General features: G+C 38.7%; 2 protein-coding genes across 6 annotated transcripts; one reads left to right on the top strand and one right to left on the bottom strand.

Moving 5' to 3' along the window:
• The first annotated feature begins 6,278 nt into the window (after nucleotides 1-6,278).
• Nucleotides 6,279-15,980, top strand: LOC113334514. Of its 5 annotated transcripts, XM_026580746.1 has the most exons (12): nucleotides 6,354-6,676; nucleotides 6,883-6,987; nucleotides 11,589-11,880; nucleotides 11,999-12,620; nucleotides 12,716-13,246; nucleotides 13,333-13,478; nucleotides 13,572-13,741; nucleotides 13,866-14,165; nucleotides 14,554-14,667; nucleotides 14,807-14,878; nucleotides 14,979-15,185; nucleotides 15,575-15,980. In XM_026580746.1, exons 5-11 carry the CDS (start codon nucleotides 13,158-13,160, stop codon nucleotides 15,084-15,086), a joined length of 999 nt encoding a protein of 332 aa, XP_026436531.1. In that variant the 5' UTR covers nucleotides 6,354-6,676; nucleotides 6,883-6,987; nucleotides 11,589-11,880; nucleotides 11,999-12,620; nucleotides 12,716-13,157; the 3' UTR covers nucleotides 15,087-15,185; nucleotides 15,575-15,980. The 5 variants fall into 5 exon arrangements, with proteins under 5 accessions (XP_026436530.1, XP_026436529.1, XP_026436531.1 ...); XM_026580748.1 differs by lacking the exon at nucleotides 6,883-6,987; XM_026580747.1 differs by lacking the exons at nucleotides 6,354-6,676; nucleotides 6,883-6,987 and adding an exon at nucleotides 11,356-11,417.
• A 76-nt stretch (nucleotides 15,981-16,056) lies between these two features.
• On the bottom strand, nucleotides 16,057-18,290 carry LOC113334565 (calmodulin-binding transcription activator 6-like). The gene is made up of 6 exons (XM_026580793.1): nucleotides 18,280-18,290; nucleotides 18,119-18,236; nucleotides 17,474-17,881; nucleotides 16,662-17,359; nucleotides 16,367-16,401; nucleotides 16,057-16,085 (listed from the first exon to the last, which is right to left on the bottom strand). Exons 1-6 carry the CDS (start codon nucleotides 18,288-18,290, stop codon nucleotides 16,057-16,059), a joined length of 1,299 nt encoding a protein of 432 aa, XP_026436578.1.
• Between the last annotated feature and the right edge of the window lie 5,992 nt (nucleotides 18,291-24,282).

Below are 24,282 nucleotides of genomic sequence, written 5' to 3'. Positions count from 1 at the left end.
ACTACATAGGTCCAGTGAAGGGAAAAGCAAAAGCTGATGCTGGTGAAAAAGCTAGTGATGTGGAGGAAGATAACAACAATGAGAAGGATCCATGAAATTATTAAACTTATTATGTTTGTGTTATTATGTTTCACTTGGTTTAGAAACTTAGATTGTGGTTTGAACTCTTAGATTATGTTTTGAACTCTTAAATTGTGGTTTAGACTTGTTAAACTTATGTTAATTTTCAGTTTCACTTGCTTTAGAGCTTATTCTTTTTTATGTAGTTTTAAACAATATTAGAGTTTTACTAAGTCAGCATGCTTTGTAAGCTCGACCTTGCCGACCATCCCAGGCTTTATGGTACATTGTTGTCAATGATAGGTAGTCGGCATGGTTTGTAAGCTCGACCTTTCCGACCATCCCAAGCTTTATACTACAGTACTGTCAGGGATAGGTAGTCGGCATGGTTTGAAAGCTCTACCTTGCTGACTTACTGTAACATGTTAATGTTAGTAGTATAACAATATTACCTTTTAGGTACAAAGCACAACCCATTGAATGTTCAACGGCTAGAAATTTCAAAATCAATACATTAAGTGTGTTGTTATTATAAAAACACTCTCAACTTTATCTTCAACCTTGCATAAAGAATGGAAGTTTCAAGTACAACACAACCAAATATTTGTAGTCTTTGTACACTAAGTGGTCATTTTGCAAATGATTGTCCCTTTGAAGGAAGCAAATGCACTATTGATGGTTGTAAGGGATTCTTATTTCTCATGAAAGTTGCAATAGAAAATGTATATCAGTCGTATGCTTCAAAATGCACCTGATGTGGGTTTTTCTATTGGATAGATGAGCGTCTAGCTCCGTATGAAGATGAAGTTGCTAAAATCAACCTTCTACCATGCACAGATCCATGTTGCGACGGTAAGATGAAGCTAATTACCTCTCCTAAAAAATTGTGTACCGGAAAAAGATACTATCTATGTCCCAAATATGTTAGGGTTAAGTTTTTAAGGTTTGTATATGCTTTAATTAAGTTTTAAAGGTTTTTAAGTTTTTAACAATCACTGTATTCAAATTTAGTCGGCACTATACAAAATTAAAGCGTGCCGACGGCTGAACAGTCGGCACTTAATTGATTATTAAGCTTGCCGACGAACGTACGGTCGACAGTTTATTCATATAATACAATGCCGACTATAATGTGTGAAGAACATCTAGGAACAATTTTTTTTGTCTCTTTTGGTCGGCAAGGTTGTCCTCATAAACCCTGCTGACTACAAATTAGTTGCCACTGTAGGAGGGCAATAACCTTTCCGACTGTTCCAGACCTTTTTTCATGTGATGTCATGAATGTACAGTCGAAAAACTGACGAAATCAAAACCTGTCGACCCTGGGACGGTCGGTAAGGTCGTATGATAACTACAATGCCGACCAAATGAGTTGACATAAAAAAAACCACATCCATTTCATTCATTTGTAGTACTCCAAAGTACATTACACAAAACACGATTGCGATTAAAAAAGTAGTCCAAAAAGATTTCTTATTTTCTAATCATAATCACTCATCACTCAAATCTATTGGAGGGAGTTCATTTCAAATCTATTGAACCTCCTTTAGTCAAATCTATGGGACATTTCTTAGAATCATCTAAAGCATTCCAAAGGTGTGTGTTGTCCTCATAAAGTTCCATCCATTCCTTGCTCTTGTTGAATATGAACTTTTCCCAAAAACGAAACCTACAAAGAGGAGGTAATGGACATTCCTTGTTGAGTTGTAGACCAATAAAATGATTATTATCCACCAAAGCAATAAAAATTCTTCTATACTTGAGCTGATCCACACAAACCGCATGTTTCGGTGCAAATGCTACACTTAGTCCTTTACTAAAAAAATGTACTACGCATGACCACGTATCCGCGAATAGATGGACACACTCCGGCATTCTCAACCAATGCTCCCATTTGATCGGTGCATTTCCATCAGTGTTTTTAACACTGGTAAGCAATTCTTTAAAAGTCGCTTCTTTGTCCTCTATCGAACCTTCTAGCATCATTGAGATATAAAAATCCTTGTCTTTTTCAAGTCGGGCGGCCATCTTCTTTCTTATGTATTGACATTGAGTGAGGTTCTCCTCAACTGCTCCACCTAGTTGTCCCAATTGTTGGGAGGCAATGTGAAACCCACAATTTCCATCCTTTGGGACGTTGTCGGTACCAATAACGAATTCCCAAATAATTTGAGGGAGTTGTACGTGATACTCTTCCAATACCAGTTTTTTCTACCTTCCTCGGATCACCCCTTTTCTTCACAACATCTCCTTGACTTTCTTGACTCACAAGAGGTGGGGTGTCATTTGGATTCAAGTTTGAAAAGTAAACCTTTTAGTCTCCCATGAGCTTGCTCTACCATACTTGTGGACTCAAGTTTGAAATGTTTATAGTCGTAAGTAAAAGCATACACAAGCCTCTCTTTGTGTGGCGTCAACCATTGTCTCTTGCAATATGTGACTACTTTGGGGTAATTAGTGCCCCAATCATCCTCGAACTCCTTCAAGTTTATCTCATATCTTGCCACACTCATTGACCAAACCAACTTATCCCACGCTTTCATGAATATCCCAAACTTGATCTCACATTCTTTCCATTCTTCGTCTTCTTTCTTTTTCTCTTCCTCTCTCTCCTATTTAGTTAGTTTACTAAGACGTTCATCTTCCTCCTTTTCACGTTTAGTACCTTTCTTTGCCTTTGGCTTTTGTATAAGGTTCCTACAATTATTTTTAAGATTGCATTGTATATGCCAAGTGCAAAGCAAATTTTTTGCATTGGGAAAAACTATCCTCACGGCGTTCATTATTGCTTGCTCATTGTAGGTCACTACAACCCGGAAGTCTCATATTCGTGGTAGAGAAGCTTCAAAGTTTCCAATGCTCAAATATAGCTATCATCATTCTCACGATCCATAAAAAACCATGCTACCGTGAATGATTGCTTATCCGAGGTTTGTACTACAATGTTCAACAAAGGAATGTTGTACCTATTCGTCTTATAAGTACAATCCATGAACAAAACTTGGTAAAAGCACTGGGCCAATTGAATCATATCGGGATGCGCAAGAAAAATATGATCCACCTTCCCCTCCAATGACCCATGGTGTCTCACCGTGTAGTTGTATTTTTGTGCAAACCATTATGATTCTTTAATTACCTTTCTTCCATCCCATTCAATTCTTTTTGATAGTTGTTTTGGCCGCATAAATTGTAGTCAATGAAGAAAGGTTATTCTTGTTATCCCTCTTGAACTTACTAAGGAGCTTGCTTGGTTTAATTCCCCAACTTGTTCTTACTTTTTCGAACTCGTGCTGTTTCAACTTGGTAACTTGGGAGTGCCCAACAATACTTTCCGGATCTTTATGGTTATGCCAACCAACATCAAATATATTCATTCTCCACATGTTATCGGTGTCTTTGTTCCTCCAAAAAATAATCTTGAATGGGTAATCCACACTTCTTTGACTTCGTCTTATACACCCTAGTCGTCTTCTTATCATATACATAACTCTTTCTCTTGTGACTTGCGTCCGGTGACCCACTACACTCACATACCATTTCAAACCGCGAATCTTTTTGTTGGGTGTTTTTCACTAGAACGCACATCTTCTCTTTTGTTTTCTCAATAACCCACTTGACCGCGTCGTCTTTTTCCTTCCATTCCAAATCATTAGCATAATGTGCGGAAGTATCAGGACCCCTAACATTATGAGCTTGAGGATGATCCGTCATCGGTACCAATGCAATTTATAATATATCACAAGTTAGTTGATATGTACTACAATAGTCGGCATGGTCGATATATAAAACAACAACGACTAAAGAACATCCGGCATGGTCGAAGAATAACACAGTGTCGACCAAACTATAGTCGGCAGGGTCGACGTAATCCCAACACTGCTAGCTTAAACATTTTCAAATCACGTCTCCTGTATTGAAAAAATCTTATAGTCGGCAGGGTTCAAATTTTCGACCTAACCGACCAAACATTGCTCATGAAAAGTCGGGGCATTTGGTAATATATAACATGTCGACGCTTACAGTCGGCATGGTCGATAATCATCGACCTTGCCGATACTGGGCAGCAAAAGTGGAAAAAAAAAAACAAAATCGATCATTTGCATAGAAAAATCGCAATCTTCACCACGTAAGTTGTGTACCTGATTACTTGCAGCTCCATTTTCTTCCTCTTGATCATTAGATTCTACGTTTGGATCAAGACATTCATCACTTCCATACCCATCTTGAGTTTGAGGAAAATAAAAGTGAGGATCATGCATATAATCCATTTGATCATGATTTGGTAGATCATCATACAAGTACTCATCTGTAGGAGGAAAATTAGAAGACTCCCCCACTTCAAAATCAGGAAAGAATCAGTGATCTCACTTGATCGAATTTTTATATAGTGGTAAGAAGGTTGTCGTTCACTCGAAATTTGTTGAGATTGATTTTAGGCTTAAATATAGAAAATATTAAAATAAGAAAATATATACAAAATATTATCACAGGATGAAGAGATGATCGGGACTCGGAATTCCACCAAACTTCAATTTCATGCAGTTCAAATACCAATTCTAAACAATAATAGCTCATAATATAAAATTTCATTGACTCTAATTCATTGCCTAAAGTAGATTTCGAAAGTAATGCTTGTAAATCTAAAGTATGGGATATCAAAACATTTAAGCAAGCATAACCCATCAATTGAAATGACAACTATTCAATGATAATCATAATTCAATTAAATAACTGTGCAATTAGTCATAATAAGAATTAATATAATTACCTCATTCGTGAAATTTGGCTTCCTCCGTTGTCTCGGTGATGGGGTTTAGCTCGTTAGGTTGGAAACACACTCAAAATATGTATTTATAACACAAATTGGTGTTTAGTAAGAAGAAAAGAGAATTTGCAATGCTTTATGGAAGTTACAAACTCTCTGTTACAATAGCACTGTTGCGGATTCAAACTAGCTGTTGCAGATTTAAATAAAACTGTTACAATATACTATTGCATCCACTGTTGAAGAACGACAGCTTTTCCGACTGCTAAGGACAGGCGATGTTCTTCGTGTTCTTCAGTTTTGCAGCAACAGAAACTTCTCTCTGCAGCTCGTGATTTCTCACGTTGTTGATCTCTGTTTGCTCCCCTATCCTCTATCACCTTTCTATATTGCCCAAACTCCCTCTTTATACCCAGCAGCGACAAGAAAACACCGTAATAACTCCTGAATAATATGCTTTTACTCTTCATGCCAGATACGGGATTTTCTTCCTTGTTTTATATCTTCACGCGTTTTTGTACAACGGACACACTCCAATTTGTCTGAAAAACGTCCCAGAAGTAGTAATGGCCATGCTATCTCATGAAATCTTCCAAAAATACAACAAATCCCGTGATTATCTCTCGGTCAAATATTCCTTCTCCAAGTGTCTGTTGATGTCTGCAGATGTTATTTTCTCCCTTTTTATCTCCTACATGTTTCAAATTGTAGTCTAATTCATCCAAGTGCATGCAAACATAGCGAAGATTGATTCCAACCCACAACAAACTCGGGACAGCAAAGAAAACCCGTGGTTATCCCACTTTTATCCGTTTTCTTCCACGCGTGTATATATCCTTTTACCTTCGAAACAAAGCCGACTACCATCCCTAGTTTATCAAAACAGGCCCATATGCATCCAAACCAACAAGGAAATCACTAGAAAATTTCTCCACATTCATTCCAAAAATACGCAGGTGATAATCATCTTTTGCCGTCAAAATTGATTTTCAAAAGGTTAGGGATGGAGTGACCTTATCATGTACGGGGTCTGAATAGCATGTGGGGTGCACACTGGGGTGTAAATAGCATCGACTGCCCCTTATCCGAAAGTGAGAGTAAATAACACGTGTCCTCCGGGGCGCCTTTAACAACTTTTCGAGCCGATTTTTCCAAAAATGTTTATTTCCGAAAAATACTTACAAATAAAGTGTATTAGTGATAAAAAAGAGTCTCAGCTAATGTAGTTATGGGTGAAAATGCGTCGCACTTTCGTGCTTATCATCACTCATATCACAAATTTCTCAAAAACCTTAACTTCCCCCCCAAAACCTCCTCTACTACTTGATACTCTTTCTTACTCTCAATTATTTCCAAATCCACTCATATAAATCAACTAACTAATCTAACACTACACCAAAACTTGGTATTTTTGACAGGGCACCTTCGATGAATTTGACAAGGTTACCCTGTCAATTCATTTTGTAAGGGCCATGTCTATCAAAATAGGATAAATTAGTCAGGCCCTACCAGGCATCATTTTTTACGGGGCATTCAATTATCAGATTAAGTGTTTTCTCCTCGATTTCATCTATCAATTTATCTCTCTCTCTCTCTTTCGACTTCCTTAGAAAAAACGAAGAAAATGAAGACCTAGATTTTGGTTTAACTCAGATTACATTTAGGGGTTTGATTCAGTAGGGGGTTAATTCTGATCTGATACAGTTTAGATTTCGATTTTGTTCGGCGGATTCTCATCTCAGATCTGATACAATCTTCATCTCGATTTCAATCTTCTTCTGCTTTACCTACGAATTATTCAATCCTGTGAAATCATCTAGTGTCGCTGGATTTGCGGATAGGAGATTTGAGGTATTCTTTGTGCTCAGTCATTCCATATTTCTTTCAGTTTTAACAATCAAAGAAGGTCTAGTAAATCTAGGGTTCTATGGGTTTAGAAATAGCAAACTAAATAGTAGTAGTTCAATGGGAATTTTTATGATCATCTTATTACAATAATGGTACATTTAAAGTTATAATTTCTGCTAACTTATTATTCAGATGCACTAATTTTTCAGTAAAATTGAAACACATGGATTTGAATGATATAAAGGGTACACCGGACTTGCATCAAATTGAATCAGCAACTTGTTGGATTCACTTGTACATCATATACCTTGCAGGTTAATTTCTTCAGATTAATTGAATATACTCAGATTAATCATTTAGCTCCTAAGATATTCTTAGCTGTAAACGTAATTTGATTAGATGACATTAGCTGTAAACGTAATTTGATTGTTTGGTAATTATGTATGAACCGCTTAGTTGTTAGAGTTTACTGCTAAATGGGGGAGATTCTTGAATTTGTCTGTAAAATGTGGTTATTGAGTTTTTGTGATTCTTTGAAGGGTGAAATTCATGTTGATGCTGTTATCAACAGGTATATCTGCTAAACTGTCTATTTTAATTGTTCCTGTGTCTTACTTTTTGTGAAAAATCTTCATCTGCTTATGTAATGTAGGCCATGTTCCTTTAGAATTTATGTTAGTGTGAGCTTCTCTATAGTTTATCCAGTAAAAATTGAGCAATTTAAATCTAGTTTGTATACTTAATAATGTAGTTTAATGCTTTGTATGCGCCTCACCTTTTTAGTTAGCTGGAAATAACATGTTAACTAAATCTAGCAGAGCAACTATAGATGGTCCTATTTTTTAACTGCATATGTTTTTAGTGATTACTTTTGTGTATATGCAACTGGTAGATGTCTGATATACCTCCTAGTAAAGACTGGATGGACGCACCTCGATTCTCAGATGAATATATTAATGGCATGATATCTTTTATTCAATTCGTAAAAGATAACTTAGGCGAGAATGAATGTTTCTGTCCATGCAACAAGTGTCGTAACTACAAGTAGCTCAGCTTAAAAAAGGTTTCAGAGGACTTATTTTTGAATGGCGTTGACAAGTCATATAGATTTTGGGTTAATCATGGAGAACGTCTTCCTAGGATGAGTTCTAATGCACAGGTTCCTAGTTCATCAACTGCTGATCATTCTGAATCTGCACTCCCGAGAATGATGGACCTGTCCAACGACACACTTGGACGCATCCATCCTAATGATCTCGACGACATGCTAGATGAATCTGATCAGCAAAACGATGCTCATGTTCTAGATAATACCCAAGTCGATAATAACATCAATAAGAATGTGGAAGATGCAATGCAACCTTTATATCCTGACTGTGATGGTCAGCATACAAAACTTTCCTCAGTAGTTGAGCTATTGAGCATAAAATCTAGGCATAAGGGGTCTGAAGCTCTTTTCACTGAGCTTTTACAATTTATGAAGAAGGTTTTGCCAGATGGGTGCACTCTGCCAGAAAATTGTCAGAAGGCAACTGCTATTATTAAACCATATAGAATGAGTTATGAGATTATCCATGCTTGTCCTAATGATTACATACTCTATTGGAGAGAAAATGCAGATAGGGATAGTTGTCCAAACTGCAATGTAAGTAGGTGGAAACCCCATGACCCTTCAAAACCAGTTAGCAAGAATGTGCCAGTGAAGAAGCTTAGGTATTTCTCAGTAACTAAGAGATTGCAGCGTATGTATAGTATACCTTGGATAGCCAAGGAAATGTCATGGCATAGTCGTGTAGAAAATTATAATACTCACATGAGACACCCGGTGGATTCTCCATCTTGGAAGAAGGTTGACAGATTGTGGCCATCATTTGCCGATGAAACAAGGAATGTTCGCCTAGGTCTTGCAACCGATGGTTTTAATCCTTTTGGAACGAATGATCCACATAGTTGCTGGCATGCCATGCTCGTTCCATACAATATCCCTACGTCTCTCTATATGTCACAAGACTTTACCATGTTAACTTTGTTAATTCCTGGTCCATATGATCCTGAACACAACATCGATGTTTATCTACAACCATTGATTGAGGAGCTTAAGGAGTTGTGGTCAGTGGGAAGCACAACATATGATGCTAAAATGAAGTCTGACTTTACCATGAAAGTATTGCTGATGTGGTGTATGCATGACTTTCCAGCTTATGCACATGTTTCAGGTTGTAGGACTGCGGGAGAATATGTTTGTCCTGTATGTAGTGAACAAATTGATTCACAGTGGTTAAAATATGGGCGTAAATTTGTTTACATGGGTGTTTGTGGGTGAAAACCGTTCCTGCTGAATTTGATAATTTTGGGTATGTGGATGAGAAACGAATCTAAATCCTAAACAATGTACTGCACGGGAGTACTTTTGATTCGAGAGATCAATCTGTACAATCCTGGCCTAAATCAAGAAATGTCCGTTCCAGGCTTGCTTCGGTCACAAAGTGAAGGAGAAGGGTTGGTTTTAGGGAGGCAAGCGAAGAGAGTGTTGAGACCACATAGTTGATTCCGAAGGTGTGGTTTTTTATGACTTGTATCTGAAAGTAGAACTGGCTAGCCGAATGGAAAGCTACCAGGTGATTTCTAGATACTGTATTGTTGCCGGCCAAAACTTGTTGTTTGGTGAGAATAGGTGAAGCCTATTTATACAAGTCATATTGAAACGTACCCTGGTCCTGTAGGAAGCGGAAACGATTGAGTGGTGGAAGAATAGGATAACATATAACTGTCAGACGTTATGCTTCCATGATGAAGGAAGTGAATTCGTGTAACCGGCAGACATTACGCTTCCATGATGAAGGAAATAAATTGTTTACACCGTTACTTTTACTACCACTAATTGTCCCACTTCATGACACTTTCTTGTAACGGGCGCATTGCACGCCGCACGCTGTAAACCACCAGACCAATACCCTTATGAGCATCCCCCAGTTTGTGACATGTTTGATGTCTCGAGTGTTTTCGTGGAAAACTTGTAGCACTTTGATACGTGTGGTAAGTCAAAGTCAAGGTACTTACCGCAGGAAAATATCATGTAAGGCTGGCTAGTCGCCTAAAACTTGCCACAAGTTTGTCAATTCGGTGGCGAACTTGTGTGGCTGAGATCGAATCTCATGACGGAGGGTATCCGTTGATTATGGCTACCTTGTATTGGCGCCTGATAATGGCGCAGTAGCGTTTTGGTATACGCCAATGGCAATGTGGCATGGTTGGCATGGCTCGCGCATGCCAGTGGCACGTTGATGCAAGTGGCGCCTGGTGTAGCCATGGCCACTAGATTTAGGCAGCTGGTCGCCTGAAACTCACCACAAGTCCGTCAGTTTGGTGGCGAACTTGGATGGCTGAGATTGCATCTCATGAGGAAGGATGGCCGTTGATTATGGCCATATCTTGTCGTATAGCAAAGTGGCGCCATTGGCATTAGTAGCGCCTGGCATAGCCACGACATAGTGGCATGCCAGTGGCGTGGCCGTGGCGTAGCGGCATGCGAGGGGTGTGGTCGTGGCATATCGGCATTTCCAGTGGTATGGCCGTGGCATAGCGGCATGCCGATGGTGTAGCCGTGGCAGCTGTTTTGGCATATTGGTGTTAGACCCAAATATGGCTCTGGCAACACTGGCCCTGTTACCACATCAATCCCACCGCTCTAGGAAACATTATTTGGTTTGGTTGGCGTAGCAATTTTTCCAAAATTAGGGTTTGGCACGTCCAAGCCCTAATTAGTGCGTGTGGCATGGCATGGTGACGTTGTGGCATGGCCACGCCTGTGGCTTGGTGGTATGGCCAAGGCTAGGATTTGGTGCCGTGGCCAAAGTTAGGGCTTGGCGGAGTGGCCAAGGCTAGATTTTGACGCCGTGGTAAGAATTAGGACTTGACGGCGTGGCCAAGGCTAGGTTTTGGCGCCGTGGTAAAAATTAGGGCTTGGAAGCGTGTCCAAGGCTAAAGTGGCTGGTGGCATGTTACTGCGGCAGAGTGGCATGTTGGCATGCCGATTAATATGTTGTTATGAAAGGGCGCGTTTGGCTTGCCAGTTAGTATGGTGGCGCGGCAGGTGCGTTTGGCCTTTAATGTACGGTGGCAAGTTTAGAGCGACTTGATTGGCCAAGAAAAGGGGCCGGCCAAACATAAGGCGCGGCTACACTTTTGGTGAAAGTGTGGCGGCTTTAGAGCGACCTGATTGGTCGATGGGAAGTGGGGCCCGCAAGTATGGGCCCAGCCACAACTTATGTGCGTGTGGCGAGTTTAAAGCGACCTGATTGGTTGAGGAAAATAGGGCCGGTTTAGGATGGGGCGTGGTCAATGGCAAGTGGCGCCAGCTGGACTAAGGCATGGCCACGCCTCCCTTTGCTGCTGCGGCTCCCTGGTTTTCTGATTCTGGGCGAGTTTTTGCACCTGCTAATCCATGACAGATTAATTACCTAGTTTACCTAGACTTAATTTTGACAAGCAAGGTCTGGTATACTGCGCGAGGCGCGAAACCCTAACTTCTGCAAGTTAGTCAGGACAATTGATTGAATTCTATGTGTTGGCACAGTGTTCTTTTAAGTTCATTGCCAGAGAACAACATGCTTTTCTTATTGAATGCTTTATGCAAAGACCTTATCCTTGATATTTGGAGATTCGTGCTACTCTGCTGCGAGTGAAAACAAATCGTCATGCCATATCAACATTAAGGGTTCAGCCGGAAAACATAGCATATAAGGTATTCAAAGGAACTTATATTAAGTGAATATAGGCGAGGCGCCAAAATTTACAAAATATCTGGGATGGTTGCTATATTCGCCAGTCTGGATAAATTTCATGTAAATATATTGAACGGTTCAATGAATATGCCAGCGGAGAGGTTAACACTCATGGCTTCGTTTCCTTGCAGAGTGACGTCACATCAGATGCAAGGTTTTACGATTTTAACCCTAAGCTAAAAACCACCATCAACAATGGGTCATAGAAGGTTTCTAAGGGATTCTAAACATCCTTATAGATTGCAAAATTCAAATTTTAATGGCAAAGAAGAACATAACAAGGCTCCCATACGTTTGACTGGTGAAGAATTATTGAGTAAGATGGAGTCAATGAAAACTTCTTTTGGAAAGCTAACTGGTGGGAAGAGGAATGGAACTCCATGGTCCAAGAGATCAATTTTCTTTGATTTGCCATACTGGAAGGTAATTTAAGTTTGTTATTTTTTATTTTCACTGGCTTTGTTTTCCTTACCTGCATATGACATCTATTCATACAAGAACTCAAGCTCCTTTGTTTTGTCTGTTTCATTTATAATTGCAGGAATTGTATGTTCGCCACAATTTGGATGTGATGCATGTGGAGAAGAACTTCACTGAAATTTTATTCGGAACTATATTGAATGTGAAAGGTTCATACAATAAAGATGGAGTTGCTGCTCGTCAAGATCTGAAAAGGTTGAAGATAAAGAGAAATTTGTGGATGGATCCTAATGGCAAACAAATTCCACCAGATGCTCCCTTTGATTTATCAACATCAGAGAAACAATTAATTTTTCAAACGTTAAGCAAGTTAAAGGTTCCAATTGGGTATAGCGGGAACTGGAAACATAAGGTGGATTTGCAGCAACTCCAATTCAGAAAAATGAAGTCTCATGATTATCACATCCTCATTTACCCGTGGTCCTGGAGTATGCTTTTAAAGATGTCAAACCATTACGTGCTGTGATCTTAAATGTATCTTTATTCTTCAAGATCTTATGCTCAAAGGTGGTAGTTCGAGCAGAGCTCATCAGTATCCATCAACACCTTGTGGAGGCATTATGTGTTTTTGAGATTTACTTCCCTCCATTTTTTGTTTCGATGATACATCTTGTTGTTCACTTGGCCGAAGAAGTTTTACTTTGTGGACCTGTTCGATTTAGATGGATGTATCCTGTTGAGAGGTAACATTAAAATGTTTGTTTGCTTCAAATCTGTTATTTTCTGTTTATACCCTCTATTATTTTCTGTTGGCTGATATTTACTTGTGTTAATCTAGGATGATGAGAATATATAAAGGGTATGGACGGAACAAGACATATATAGAGGGGACTATATCTGAACAGTATGACATAGGTGAAGGAATGAGACATTGCATGGAGCAGTTCCCTACAGTTAACTACAAATGCAATAAACGAAAACGTAACACTTCCACAGATGAGGTAGCTGACAGTGAAGGGCCATATCCTAGTGATGCAGTTGGTAAACCATGCCGGTTGTCTAGTATTTTACTGTGATTGGGTACGCACAAGCTTAATGGGTGTGAAGTGGATCCAGAAACCAACGTAGTCTGTGTCAATTTTGCTAGGTTCAAACGAAATACAAATGTAGAAGATGAGCCCTTTATCCATGCTTCTCAAGCTTCTCAGGTTTTCTACTGCAAAGATGATACAAGGGATACTTGGCAGATTGTTTTAGAGGCTCCAAAAAGTCAACTCCTGATGTCAATGCTTATCAAAATCCTTTTGTTTTCTCTGGAGCTGCCGATGAAGCCCTATCGTCTACATTTTAATAAAAAATTTATTTTGAGGTTGTATTTGTGGTACATTTTGGTGGTATGTTTATGGATGGTTTAATAGTTACTCTCTGCAATATCTGACGCATTTGGTTACTCAGTTTAATGATGTCAGGTAGCAGATGTCAATCTAGTACTGGGGAACATGAAGCTGTTGAAGGCCGCATAAGAGAAAATGACTCTCATAACAAGTCTAGCCATGAAGACCATACCGCAGATAGTTATGGAAGCACTTCTAGGCTACCAGGTAAATACTCACATATTGTAGCTTACAAACTAATTGTTTTCTTATCAGTTGGTATATGAAAATATTGTAATGTTTGAACACTTCATTCATTAGGAAACCGCAAGCAGATTATATTCGACAAATATGGGCGCCCTTGTGATATCGGTTCAGAACAATTTGTGACAAAAATTGGAAAGATAGTAGGGGCACATTGTCATCCTGCAATTGATTCTTGGACGGTTGTTTCAGAAAGCATCAAAGACGATATATGGAACAACGTCGCTGTGAGTGAATTGTTCTTATTTGATTTGCCTTTATAATTTTTATGATCAATACATGATAAAATGGAAGGTTAAGTATGAGGTTGCTGAAATTTAATTTGCCTATATTATAATTTTTAATTTGCAGGTTAAGTACGAGGTAACTGAAATTTATAAGCCTAACATACCGACAAAGGCTAATGTTTCTTGGAGAAACTGGAAGCATCAGCTTCGACGTGTGTTGGATAAGTATGACACTATTGCCGAGATGAAAAGAAATATGCTTGAACGCTTAATTGCAAAAAGAGAAGATTGGGAAAGTTTTGTTGATTTCTTCAATACCGATGAGGATAAGAAACGTCGTGCAGCTGGTAAAAACGCTAGAGAAGCTGTTGAGCTACTACAATCATGTGGCAAGAAAGGAATTTCTCGCACAATATACGACCTGGTAAATTACTACATATCTTCCCTTATGTTTTATTTTTGCTACCTTTTCTTGTCTGAATTACTTACTCAGTTGTTGGACACTTTTCATTAGAGTAACGTATTCCCAGTCCATAAGGGTTTAGGAACCACAAAGGGTTCATTTCTACTCTGTTCTGCCATCCCACTTTTTAAGATAACAGAGATATGAAACCTCGTGCATTTTTCATTTCGTCTCCAGCATTGCAGCACAACGTTATATGCATCATGAGTCCCACTGTTTACTTGGATGGAAGAGTGTTTCTACAGCTCATAATAAATTAGCAACAATCTGAATTGTAGTCGATAATGAGATCAATCATGATTCATTCTTTGGTTCGATAAATAATGTGTTTGTTTGTCATTAATTGCAGGAAAAAGAGAGTCCAACGGGTGAAATTAACAGATGTGTGGTGTTTGCGACAACCCATGTAACCAAGACCATAAATGATCAGATGCATCCACATCCGCCTCTGATGTTAAAAATTGTAAGACTAATCAAATTCTTATGATTTTGTATGTGGCTTTGTCCTTGCATGAATAGAGAACTCAAATTTCTCTATCAGACTATTGGAAAAGTAATTCTTTCTGTATGTAGTTACATCTAGATTATTTTTGATATTGTAGAGGAAAATTAAAGAACTCGTAGATGCTGATCCAAAAGGTCAGAATGATATAGACAATGATGCTATTGCTAAGGTAATTAAGAACATAATTAGTATATCTTTTGTGAATTTTAATCTTCTCCACTGGTGAACGGAGTACCCTTACTTCCTTACTTTTAATGTCTCGTTCTCAGTCATGTGGGCGTGATCAAAAAGGTCATGTACGAGGAATGGGAGGAGGTGTTACCAAGACCCAGATGCGTGCTTCGGCATTAAGTAGAGAGACTCTTCGTAAAGTATAACAAGAAAACAGAAGTATGCGGTCTGATATCGATTTACTCCAAACACAAGTTGGGACACTCGTGCAAAGATGTATTTCATCATCATCGATGTCTAATCAGGTACAATCAATATTAAATCTTAGAAAGTAATTTCTTAATTTCATAAACAATCTGGAAAAGCATAAACAAAGATGTAAGGGTGATTCCATGTTTGTCATTCGCTCACATTAGATTGGAATTTTGATGAACATTGATAAAGTTGGTATCCTATAGAAAGATAGGCTATTTACCTGGAAATTCATGTTTAGTTTGTCGTGACAATACTTCATCGGTATAGAAATTTCCTGGTTATGTGAGAAATCACCTTGTGCAGGTCACTTTGAATTAGTTATTGCTAGTAACTACAGTAGAGATCCGACTAGTTAATACTTTCTGACTCGTACATCTTAGCATTCACCTTATTTAGTATTGCTGAACCTTTTTTTTTTTTTTGATATTGCTGCATCTAGGCTCCTGATGAGTCCAACCTGCCTGCTGCTAGCAACTGCTTCATCAAAAACTTCAGAGGGAGAACCATTGCTTTGGGAACTTTCAGTAATGCTGCTTCCCCAATGGAGCATGCGTATAGCGTAAGTGTTGAAGAAATATTTGACAGAGATGCAGAATTATATGATGAAGATGGAACTCTTGGTGATATTATGCTTGGGCAGGTGATCAATTGGCCGAAAGGAAGTGTTCAACCTTATCGGTAATGAACCATGTCACTGTAGTTTTAGACTTTAGCACTGTAGTTTTGAATGAATTTACTCCTATTGTGTTCTTTTCTTATGTCGTCTTGTTGGATGTTGTTTGGACGAAGAATCCGTTTGAGGTTAAACATTTACGATTTATGGAAATTTATTTTGAAGTTAAGAATGTCTTAATGTTTCTTTTAATTACTAATTAGGCAATAAGAAATTATTTATATAAGAATAATTTACAGGCTAATAAGTCAAATTTGAATTGATTGACAAGCAATGCCTGTCAAAAATTATTGACAAGCATGGCCTGTAGTTTATCATTAATTTTTATTGACAGTAGGTTACCATCAAATAAGGTTTTTGACACCTTAAAATATGACATGCCATCTAGAGCTGGCAAACCAAGCCAAAACCCGCGGGTTGGCCCGTCCCCTCCCGTGAAAACCCGCACCCGTCCCGGATGGTAACTAAACAAGACGGGTGCGGGTTGTATAATTAGTGGCTTGTGAAGAAACGGGTTAACCCGGCCCGTATTGTGAAACCCGCGGCTGGCCCGTAAACCCGTAATTTCATTCCCGCCTGCAACCATTTCTTCCCTGAAAATTAAGATCCACAGATGAAAACCAAATTCTGGTGAGGTAATACCTTGGTTTGAGATCAATATATCAAAGCTACCACAAAAATAATGTGTTCAGAATCTTCAGATAATTCATCTATAGCTATAGCCTATAGGTTGTTGTATTTATAGAAATCACTGTGAAACATATTTAATTTGAAGAGGCAAAGACTAGTCAGCCCATCGTGATAGAAAAACTACAGGTGGAGCGTCCGATTTACTAGAATAGGATAACCATACCTTCCAAAGTGTGCAGCGTAATGCAAAGCCGTCCATCCACGAGAGTCGCGGAAATCCAAGGAGAGGCCAGAACGTGAAAACGGTCGAACAACCCAAGTATAACCTAAAATTGCACACAAATGAATTATCCCAAGACCTTGATGATCACGAGCACTGATCTTTAACCCCTCAATTACTCTTTCCAAAAGCCACTCATGTAATTTGTTCTTCAAAGTGATCTCAAACAAACTTTTTTGCGCCTGTTGAAATGAGATATCATTGTTCATAGCTGACTTAATCAAATAGTCCCAATCTTTGATAATGGATGAGGTTGAGTGTGCAAACTTTTTTGCTTCCTTTAACACAATTGGAGATGCCTTGTTTGATAGGATGCTCAGGCTGTTGCTTGATGAGAAGAGCAGATGTGCAAGCCTAATCTGAATCTGGAATTCATTCCTGCTAGGTTCATCGTTAGGTGAAGCCACCTCATTTACCACTGAAGGAGAGCGATACTCAAAACTCAAAACTTGGATAATAGGAGTTTGACCATCCATGCTCAAATGTAGGTTTACCAACCCAGGAGAATGTGGTAAAGCCTTGCACCGATATACCCCGTGTTGAATCATTTCAGCTGGAATACATTCGTCACCTAATATCATAAGTAAATCCGAATCGGCAAGATGTGATGGTCCTCCATTAAAATATCCGATCACTATGACCTGTGAAAGTCATAGTCATTAAAAAACACAATGTAAGTAAGATGACTAATGAGATTTCCATATACTACCAGGGAGTGGCGAAACCAAAATACTGAATGGAATGAGGAAAAACACCTTTGTTTCTTCAGATGAAAAAGCCCATGTAGGTGAAATTTCAGTAATGGTGAAAACTTGTTTATGCATAGAGGAGTGATGATGATCCACTTCCCCATTTATATTCGATCCATAACCATTTGAAATCGAGGATCCACCCGATGGATTGTCTAATGAACCTGGGGATTCGGTCATCACGTAGTTCATCCACCTTCCGAAACTGTCTTGTGCCAGCAAACCATCTGCACCCTCTACCATTGGCTCAAAGCCTTCTTTCCCAACATTTGAGTTTGCTTGAGTAACCACAGTCTGAAAGTGTCCACCGGTTGGAAGTGTACCATCAATTGAAGGATGCACAGAAGTTGTGTTTGTAGAACCGTGAAAGGATGAATCGTGCTTATTTACATTGTCAGATGGAAGAAGGCCGCTCTGCAATGAAGAAGTATAGCATGGTTAACACGCTACTGCAGAAACAGCAACAGATCCAGGCTCCAGCCTCTTCTTCGACAGCAACAATCAATCACTACCTCCCCCATCCATTGTTCTTCTTCCCACTGAGTTCCTCATATCAACACCACTAATTTGATTCTCTGAAATCTCGTTCTTGAACTGAGCTGCAGTATCAACAACACCACCAATCGAATCTCCTTCTGCAACCGATTAAACCCATTTCATCCTCACAACATCGACAACTCCTTCAATTCCTTGACAATGACTATGAACCCATCTTGATTCTTCCCTGAACTCTTGATTCAAACCCACAATTCCTATGGCTTCTTCTTCTCTGAATTTCATATCTCAGAAACAATCGTAACAGATAAAATTACCTCAGACCCATCTTTCAATTTCACATACACATGAACCCATCACTAAACATCAACATAACTCTAACTACAAATACATGCAGCTCCACTCCATCCCAAACTCAAGCCTTAGTTCCATTAGTACCAACAAAACTCGATAATTGAAACAACTCGATTCAGAAACTAAAATTAAATCAACTTAGAGGCTTACCCAAGCATTAGCGTCCTCTGAATTGCTATTTCCCTAATTCATCTCCACTGAACCCTAGAATTATCATCTCAAATCTTGAAATCGATCACCACCATAAATTTCTTCACTTGAAACTTGACTTCATCAGCAATTCTAACCTAATTCATTCAACCTACTCAATACGCATCCATAATAAGCAACTGCACCATCTAAAACAACCCTTCCTCCCGATCTGTGATTAACTCAAAAATAGCAGAAACCCTAGTCTTCAAATTCGTAATCCTACTAACACCAAAACATCAATTAAATGAGAACCCCTTTGTTCTTCATCTATCATCACTCGATTACTATCAATTTCATTCAGTTCCCAACTCCAATCTAAAAACCCTAATTAACTGAGTAACATCATCAGCTTCTTCCTTCCCGAACTCGATAAACATCAACACCACCACCAACCGTCAATCCTTAACATAACCCCTACGATGGTCAATCTCAGAACCTAGATTTCTCTCAAACTCGCAGAGAAGAAGAAGAAGAATAAGGAGCACCCGTTTCTCGATTTTGAGAATTTATGGTTTTCTTTATTTCTAGTTAACCCGTGAGCACCCGTGAACCCGCGAGTTTTACCCGGGACGGGCACGGGTGGGATAAATGACCACCCGTGAAGAATTTCAACCCGCGAGCTCAGGCTTGTATTAACCCGTAACCCGCGGGTTGGTCACAAGCCAGACCCGTCCCGTCCGTTTGCCAGCTCTAATGCCATCTGACAGGAGAGGGCGGTCAAAAACCTGTATTATCGACAAACCTGGCATGTCAATAAAGGTGATTTCTGGCGTACTGTAACTAATTTAATTAATCTAATCATATCAACTAAATTAGTGTTAATCATTGCAGGGGCAATTTAGCCATTTTGAAAATACAAGGTTAAGGGGTGGCTTCTTTTACTTCAAAATGACCTAGTTTTTGTCTCATTAGGCATACCCCCATTAATCTGGGTATACCCCAATTTGATCAGGGAATAAAAGGGCTAATTTAATGGTTTACCCATTGCGGTTCTGGAGTTGCCGCGCTTCTCGTCTTAGACCGCGCCGTTGATCATAAGCCGCGCGGTCTTAGTTAATCCGCCGACGGGTTTTCTCAATCCGCGGGCTCGTTATTCGTCCACCAACAGCTACATCTGATATTAATCATCCAACGACTCTAATTCTTTTCTCTCTAAATTCAGCTCATTTCAAACTTAAAATTCACAACTTCTGCACCCTCTACCTCTAAATTTCTCAATTTCATACCATCTCACATATTCATGTTTTCCTCATTTCAAACACAGTACTCATAGCATCTCAATCTATCAGAAAAATTTCCAAAAATCTCTTTCTACAACAAACACGGCATCCCCATCGCAACAATAACAACAACATTCACACCAACAAACGCACAAAGATCCGGTCGAGTCCATGGTGCCAGGTTCACGATGGATGAAGATGAATCAATTTGTAGGAATTATGTATTCTTTACTATAGATCAAATCAATGGTTTCCAACAGGAAAAGAATACGTTTTATGGAAAGATTTTTCAAAAATTTGTTGAAGAAACCGGTAACATCCATAGTCGCGATCCTGAAGGGTTGTCTCATCGTTTTCGTGTAATTAGCAAGGATGTTACTGAATATTTAGTTTTGGTCATGAAAATGCTCCGATACAAAAGAAGTGGTGAAGGTGAACCAGATGTGGCGCGAAGATGTCGAGAGGAGTGGAAAAGAACCCACAAAACCGGTTTCCAACACGAAAGTTGTTTCAACATTCTGAGGATTCTTAACAAATTTAGTCTGTACATATTGGAAGGTAATCAAATGCCAACAAGATCACCTCATGGTCCAATTTCGCAGGGTTTTCAGAATGGTACACATGTTTCCTCACCATAAGGACATGCATCCCGGATGCTGGGCCTCCAAGTAGTCAGGAACAACGCAACACCAATCTAGATGTTAACACCAATGTCAAAAGAAGAAGATGAGGCGATCAGAAGGCCTAAAAGAAGCGAGACACACAACATATGGATGTTCAAACGAGTTCAACTACTCTGAGTACAAGGAAAACGACTATCTAGTCGAACAAGATAGAAGCAGGGATTGGGGCTTGGAAATAAAGCAACTTAGAAAAAGTCATCTTTCGCGAGAACAATATTACAAGGATTTTAACAGGAACAAGCTACTCACCATGAACAGAGAAGTAATGAATTCACGACAACTTAGGTTATGGGAGCAAGAAATAGATCGGGTAGAACAACAACTGAATGAATAACGAAACCAACAACCTGCCCAGTATGAGAATGAGGAAGACAATGCCGATGTCGATGCCTCTGAAGAAGATGAAGATGAATACTGCCTTGATTAAATGTACTAACTATTTTTAATTATAATTTAGATGTTAAGCTTTTTTTTTTCTTAATAATAAAATTTTATTAGATCCAAAAAGAGTTTACAAGAAATATTAGAAAGAGTTATTACAAACACCTAACTCTCTCAATTCTTAACCAAATTTATAATAAACTTTATCTGGGTTTTCAAGAGTAGATAAAAACATTGGCTTATTCAAGAAAATTTTCTTCTCACCTCTGTGTGAGGAGACACCCATCTTTGCTAGGTCATCCGCAGAGAAGTTCACTTCTCTGTAACTGTGTATAAACTCCAAGATGATAAGTGTAGCAACAATTTTATTACATCTAGCTTGTACATACCAAGGTATTCTTCTGGTAGAGAAAGAGTTGATAGCTGATGATGAATCAGATCTTATGCATAGCTGTAGAAATCCCATACTTATTGCCCATTCACATGCATTTATCACAGCAAAAATCTCAGCCATATAATTGGTTGCAATACCCATACCACCTGCAACTGCAATTAGGAACCTCCCTGAGCTATCTCTGCCTATGAAACCATATCCAGCTTCACCAGGATTATTTCTTGCAGCACCATCACAAAACAATAATATTTTAGGACTTCAGGGTGATGAGAATGAAATTGTCTGAATTTTTAATATGCTTCACTTTTCTGCATTTCATACCAAAGGTTTTAAGGATTTGCAAGTCTTCAACTGTATTCCACATATGACCTTTCATCCTGACTTCATATTCCTTATTGAACTGAACTATTTTCCTCTCCAAAACCTCTACATTAGGTTGTTCACCATCATATACCACTTTGTTTCTATGAAAACATATTTCCTTAATGGTTATGAGTGTTGCAGTTGTCCAAATTTCTCTTACAGCTGGACTTTTTGACTTTGTCATACCGAGCACTTCCTCAAGTGATATAGGATTAAAAAATGCAAACAAACCACCTAGCCATTTCCATATTATCTCACTAAAATTGCAGTTCCATAGTATTGATGTAGTTTTTAAGTGGTAGTAAAGTTCGTTCAACTCGGATTGTGTAAAGGTTTGGTTTAAGAACTAAGAATAAAAATACTATAAATATATTCAAAAGGTTTGTCACAATGTCGACAGAGACTGAGACTCAGTATTCCACCAAATTCCATTCATGTGATTCAAATAATAATTCCAATCAATTATAGATCAAATATTAAAAATATGGACTCTTATTCTTTGCCAAAAAGTAGATTTTTGAAAATAAATGATTGTAAATCAAAAGCATGATGTATCAAAAATACATAGACCAAGCATACACCATCAAACGAAATCACACCCATTCAATAAAAATCATAAATCGATTAAAAATCAATGCAAATAGTCATAAAAGAATTATTAGAATTACCACATGCGTGAAATAGGGCTTCCTCCGTCATCCCAGTGTTTGGGTTTAGCTCCTCATATTAATCAATTGCTCAAAATACATGTTTATAGCCCAAAAGTTGATTAAAAGATGAAATAGTGCTAAAGCAGTGAGTTTAAGACTGTCAGAAAGGGTCACAGAAGAACGATAAATTAAAAGTGCTGCTACGATGTTGTTTCAAGACCGTCAGCTGCTGGTCGTTGTCACTGTTGAAGAAGACTGTCAGTGAGGGTCTGTTCTTCGTGTTCTTCTTCAGCAGCAGCAGCAGAAAAATATTTTGATCAAACTCTGATTTCTTCTTCTATGGCTCTCCTAAGGTTCCCAAACTTTCGACACATCCTCTATATGACCCAACCAATCTATTTATATCAAAAAGACCGATTAAATCTCTCCAGAATCTTCCAAAATCTCTTCCTTTATCTTCACGGCAAAGTTGCGGCAATTTCGTGTTTTAGAGTTTCTACGCGTTTCTGAGCTTTCCTTTTGATTCTAAACTCTTCCTTAGATATATATGAATCTTTGGGAAGGTTTATAGCTCTTTAGTCTCTCTAGAATTTCCTAAAACAAGTCACACACGTGACTTTCCATATTTTTCCGTTGAGGTAAAAACCCGTCGATTGAGCCCAAGTTAATCGTTTCCAACACCCATATTAGATTCCTAGACCCATAAGGAGCCTATCCTATGAAAATCAGAGATTTAGTCGACCTCAAACTCCTCCAAATCACGCACAACAAATCTGCCAGATATGTTTCTCTTTTCCCGCAAATTTCAAAATTCAAAAGGTGAAGGTGACCTCCCCCTAGTAATTAGGTTACCCCTTATCCAGGGTGTTGGGGTCCGCATAACACTTGTCCCTTGGGTGCCTTTAGTAATTTTTCTGGGATGTTTTCAACACTTTTTCGGGGTTCCTCCGGGGTATTTCTGGGGTGTCTCTGGCATACTTCTGGGGTGATTCTGGTACGTTATCTACGGAGGTTCAAATGCCACATTTTGAGCCAATTTCGCCGCAAAAGCTTATTTCTCCAAAAACACCTACAAAGACATAAAATAACCAAATAAGTACAAAATCGAGCACTAACAATATATACAATTGGGACAAATTAGACACATAAATGCGTCTATCAAATACCCCCAAACTTATTATTTGCTAGTCCTCGAGCAAAGATAAAATAGAAAAATAAAATCCTAACTCACTGACGCAGGCATCGTCGATTGCATTTAGCGTATGCAATAAGCCTTTAAACCCCTAGGTGGCCCTAGTGGCCGAGTTATAGTCTCGGCAGGGCTTACCAGAGGTATACCCACAAAACCTTTATACTCCAGACCCTATCTATCTTCGCAGAACCTTGGAAAGCACTAAAGAATCTCCTTGGTTGACATACTTATTGACTACAGGAGGAAGTACCCTGATGCGAAATTCCAATTGATGTACACGAGTTTGCACTCAAGCATACTAAAATTCATATATAAGTGACAAAGCTCTACTCAGATAGTTGCACTATGGACATCATATTCGGAGTCAAACTAATCACATGGAAAGATTAAGAAGGTGGATATAGAGAAAAACATAGATGGTTTTGATGTTTACTAAGTGAACGGCGTTTCCCATATCTGTCTGAAGGCCTCCGCCAAAATGAACCTATCCTAATGGATTGAGGTACTAGTCTGACTAATATCAACACACTGGCATATACAAGGAAACCAGTGGTCGATAACCTAACTCTAGGTCAACACAACTGGCATATACAAGGGTACCAGTGGTCCACTTTATTGAATTTATTCCTTTTGGTCAAATGGTCTGGTCTCAAATTATTTATTTATTTATTTATTTTTATTTTTTTCATGGTATCTCAATCACTCTAATTCACCTAACATTGGTAACAACTTGAATCGTGAGCCCCACCAAATCACTTAGAAACATATTTAAAAAGAAAAATAAAAACAGAAGTGAAAAGGACTCAACGAGATATGGCGAAACTACCATGTTATTTCTAACACCTGAGCTCTGTGCTTTTATGAATAGACTCTTCTAGATGTTGCCATCTA

This window comes from Papaver somniferum, unplaced genomic scaffold (assembly GCF_003573695.1).
Source record: "Papaver somniferum cultivar HN1 unplaced genomic scaffold, ASM357369v1 unplaced-scaffold_137, whole genome shotgun sequence".
Taxonomy (NCBI): Eukaryota; Viridiplantae; Streptophyta; class Magnoliopsida; order Ranunculales; family Papaveraceae; genus Papaver; species Papaver somniferum.
The sequence above is the reverse complement of the archived record's forward strand: the minus strand, read 5'-3'. Positions and strand labels throughout refer to the sequence as shown.

Coding starts and splice junctions, on each gene's coding strand:
- LOC113334565 (XM_026580793.1), bottom strand. Junction 16,402..16,661: donor TACGCTGCACACTTTGGAAG/GTATGGTTATCC, acceptor CTTAATTTTCAG/GGAAGAAATGGTTGCAGGCG. Junction 16,086..16,366: donor AGGCGGGAATGAAATTACGG/GTTTACGGGCCA, acceptor AATTTTTGACAG/GCATTGCTTGTCAATCAATT.
- LOC113334514 (XM_026580745.1), top strand. CDS start 7,815: ATGAGTTCTAATGCACAGGTTCCTAGTTCATCAACTGCTGATCATTCT.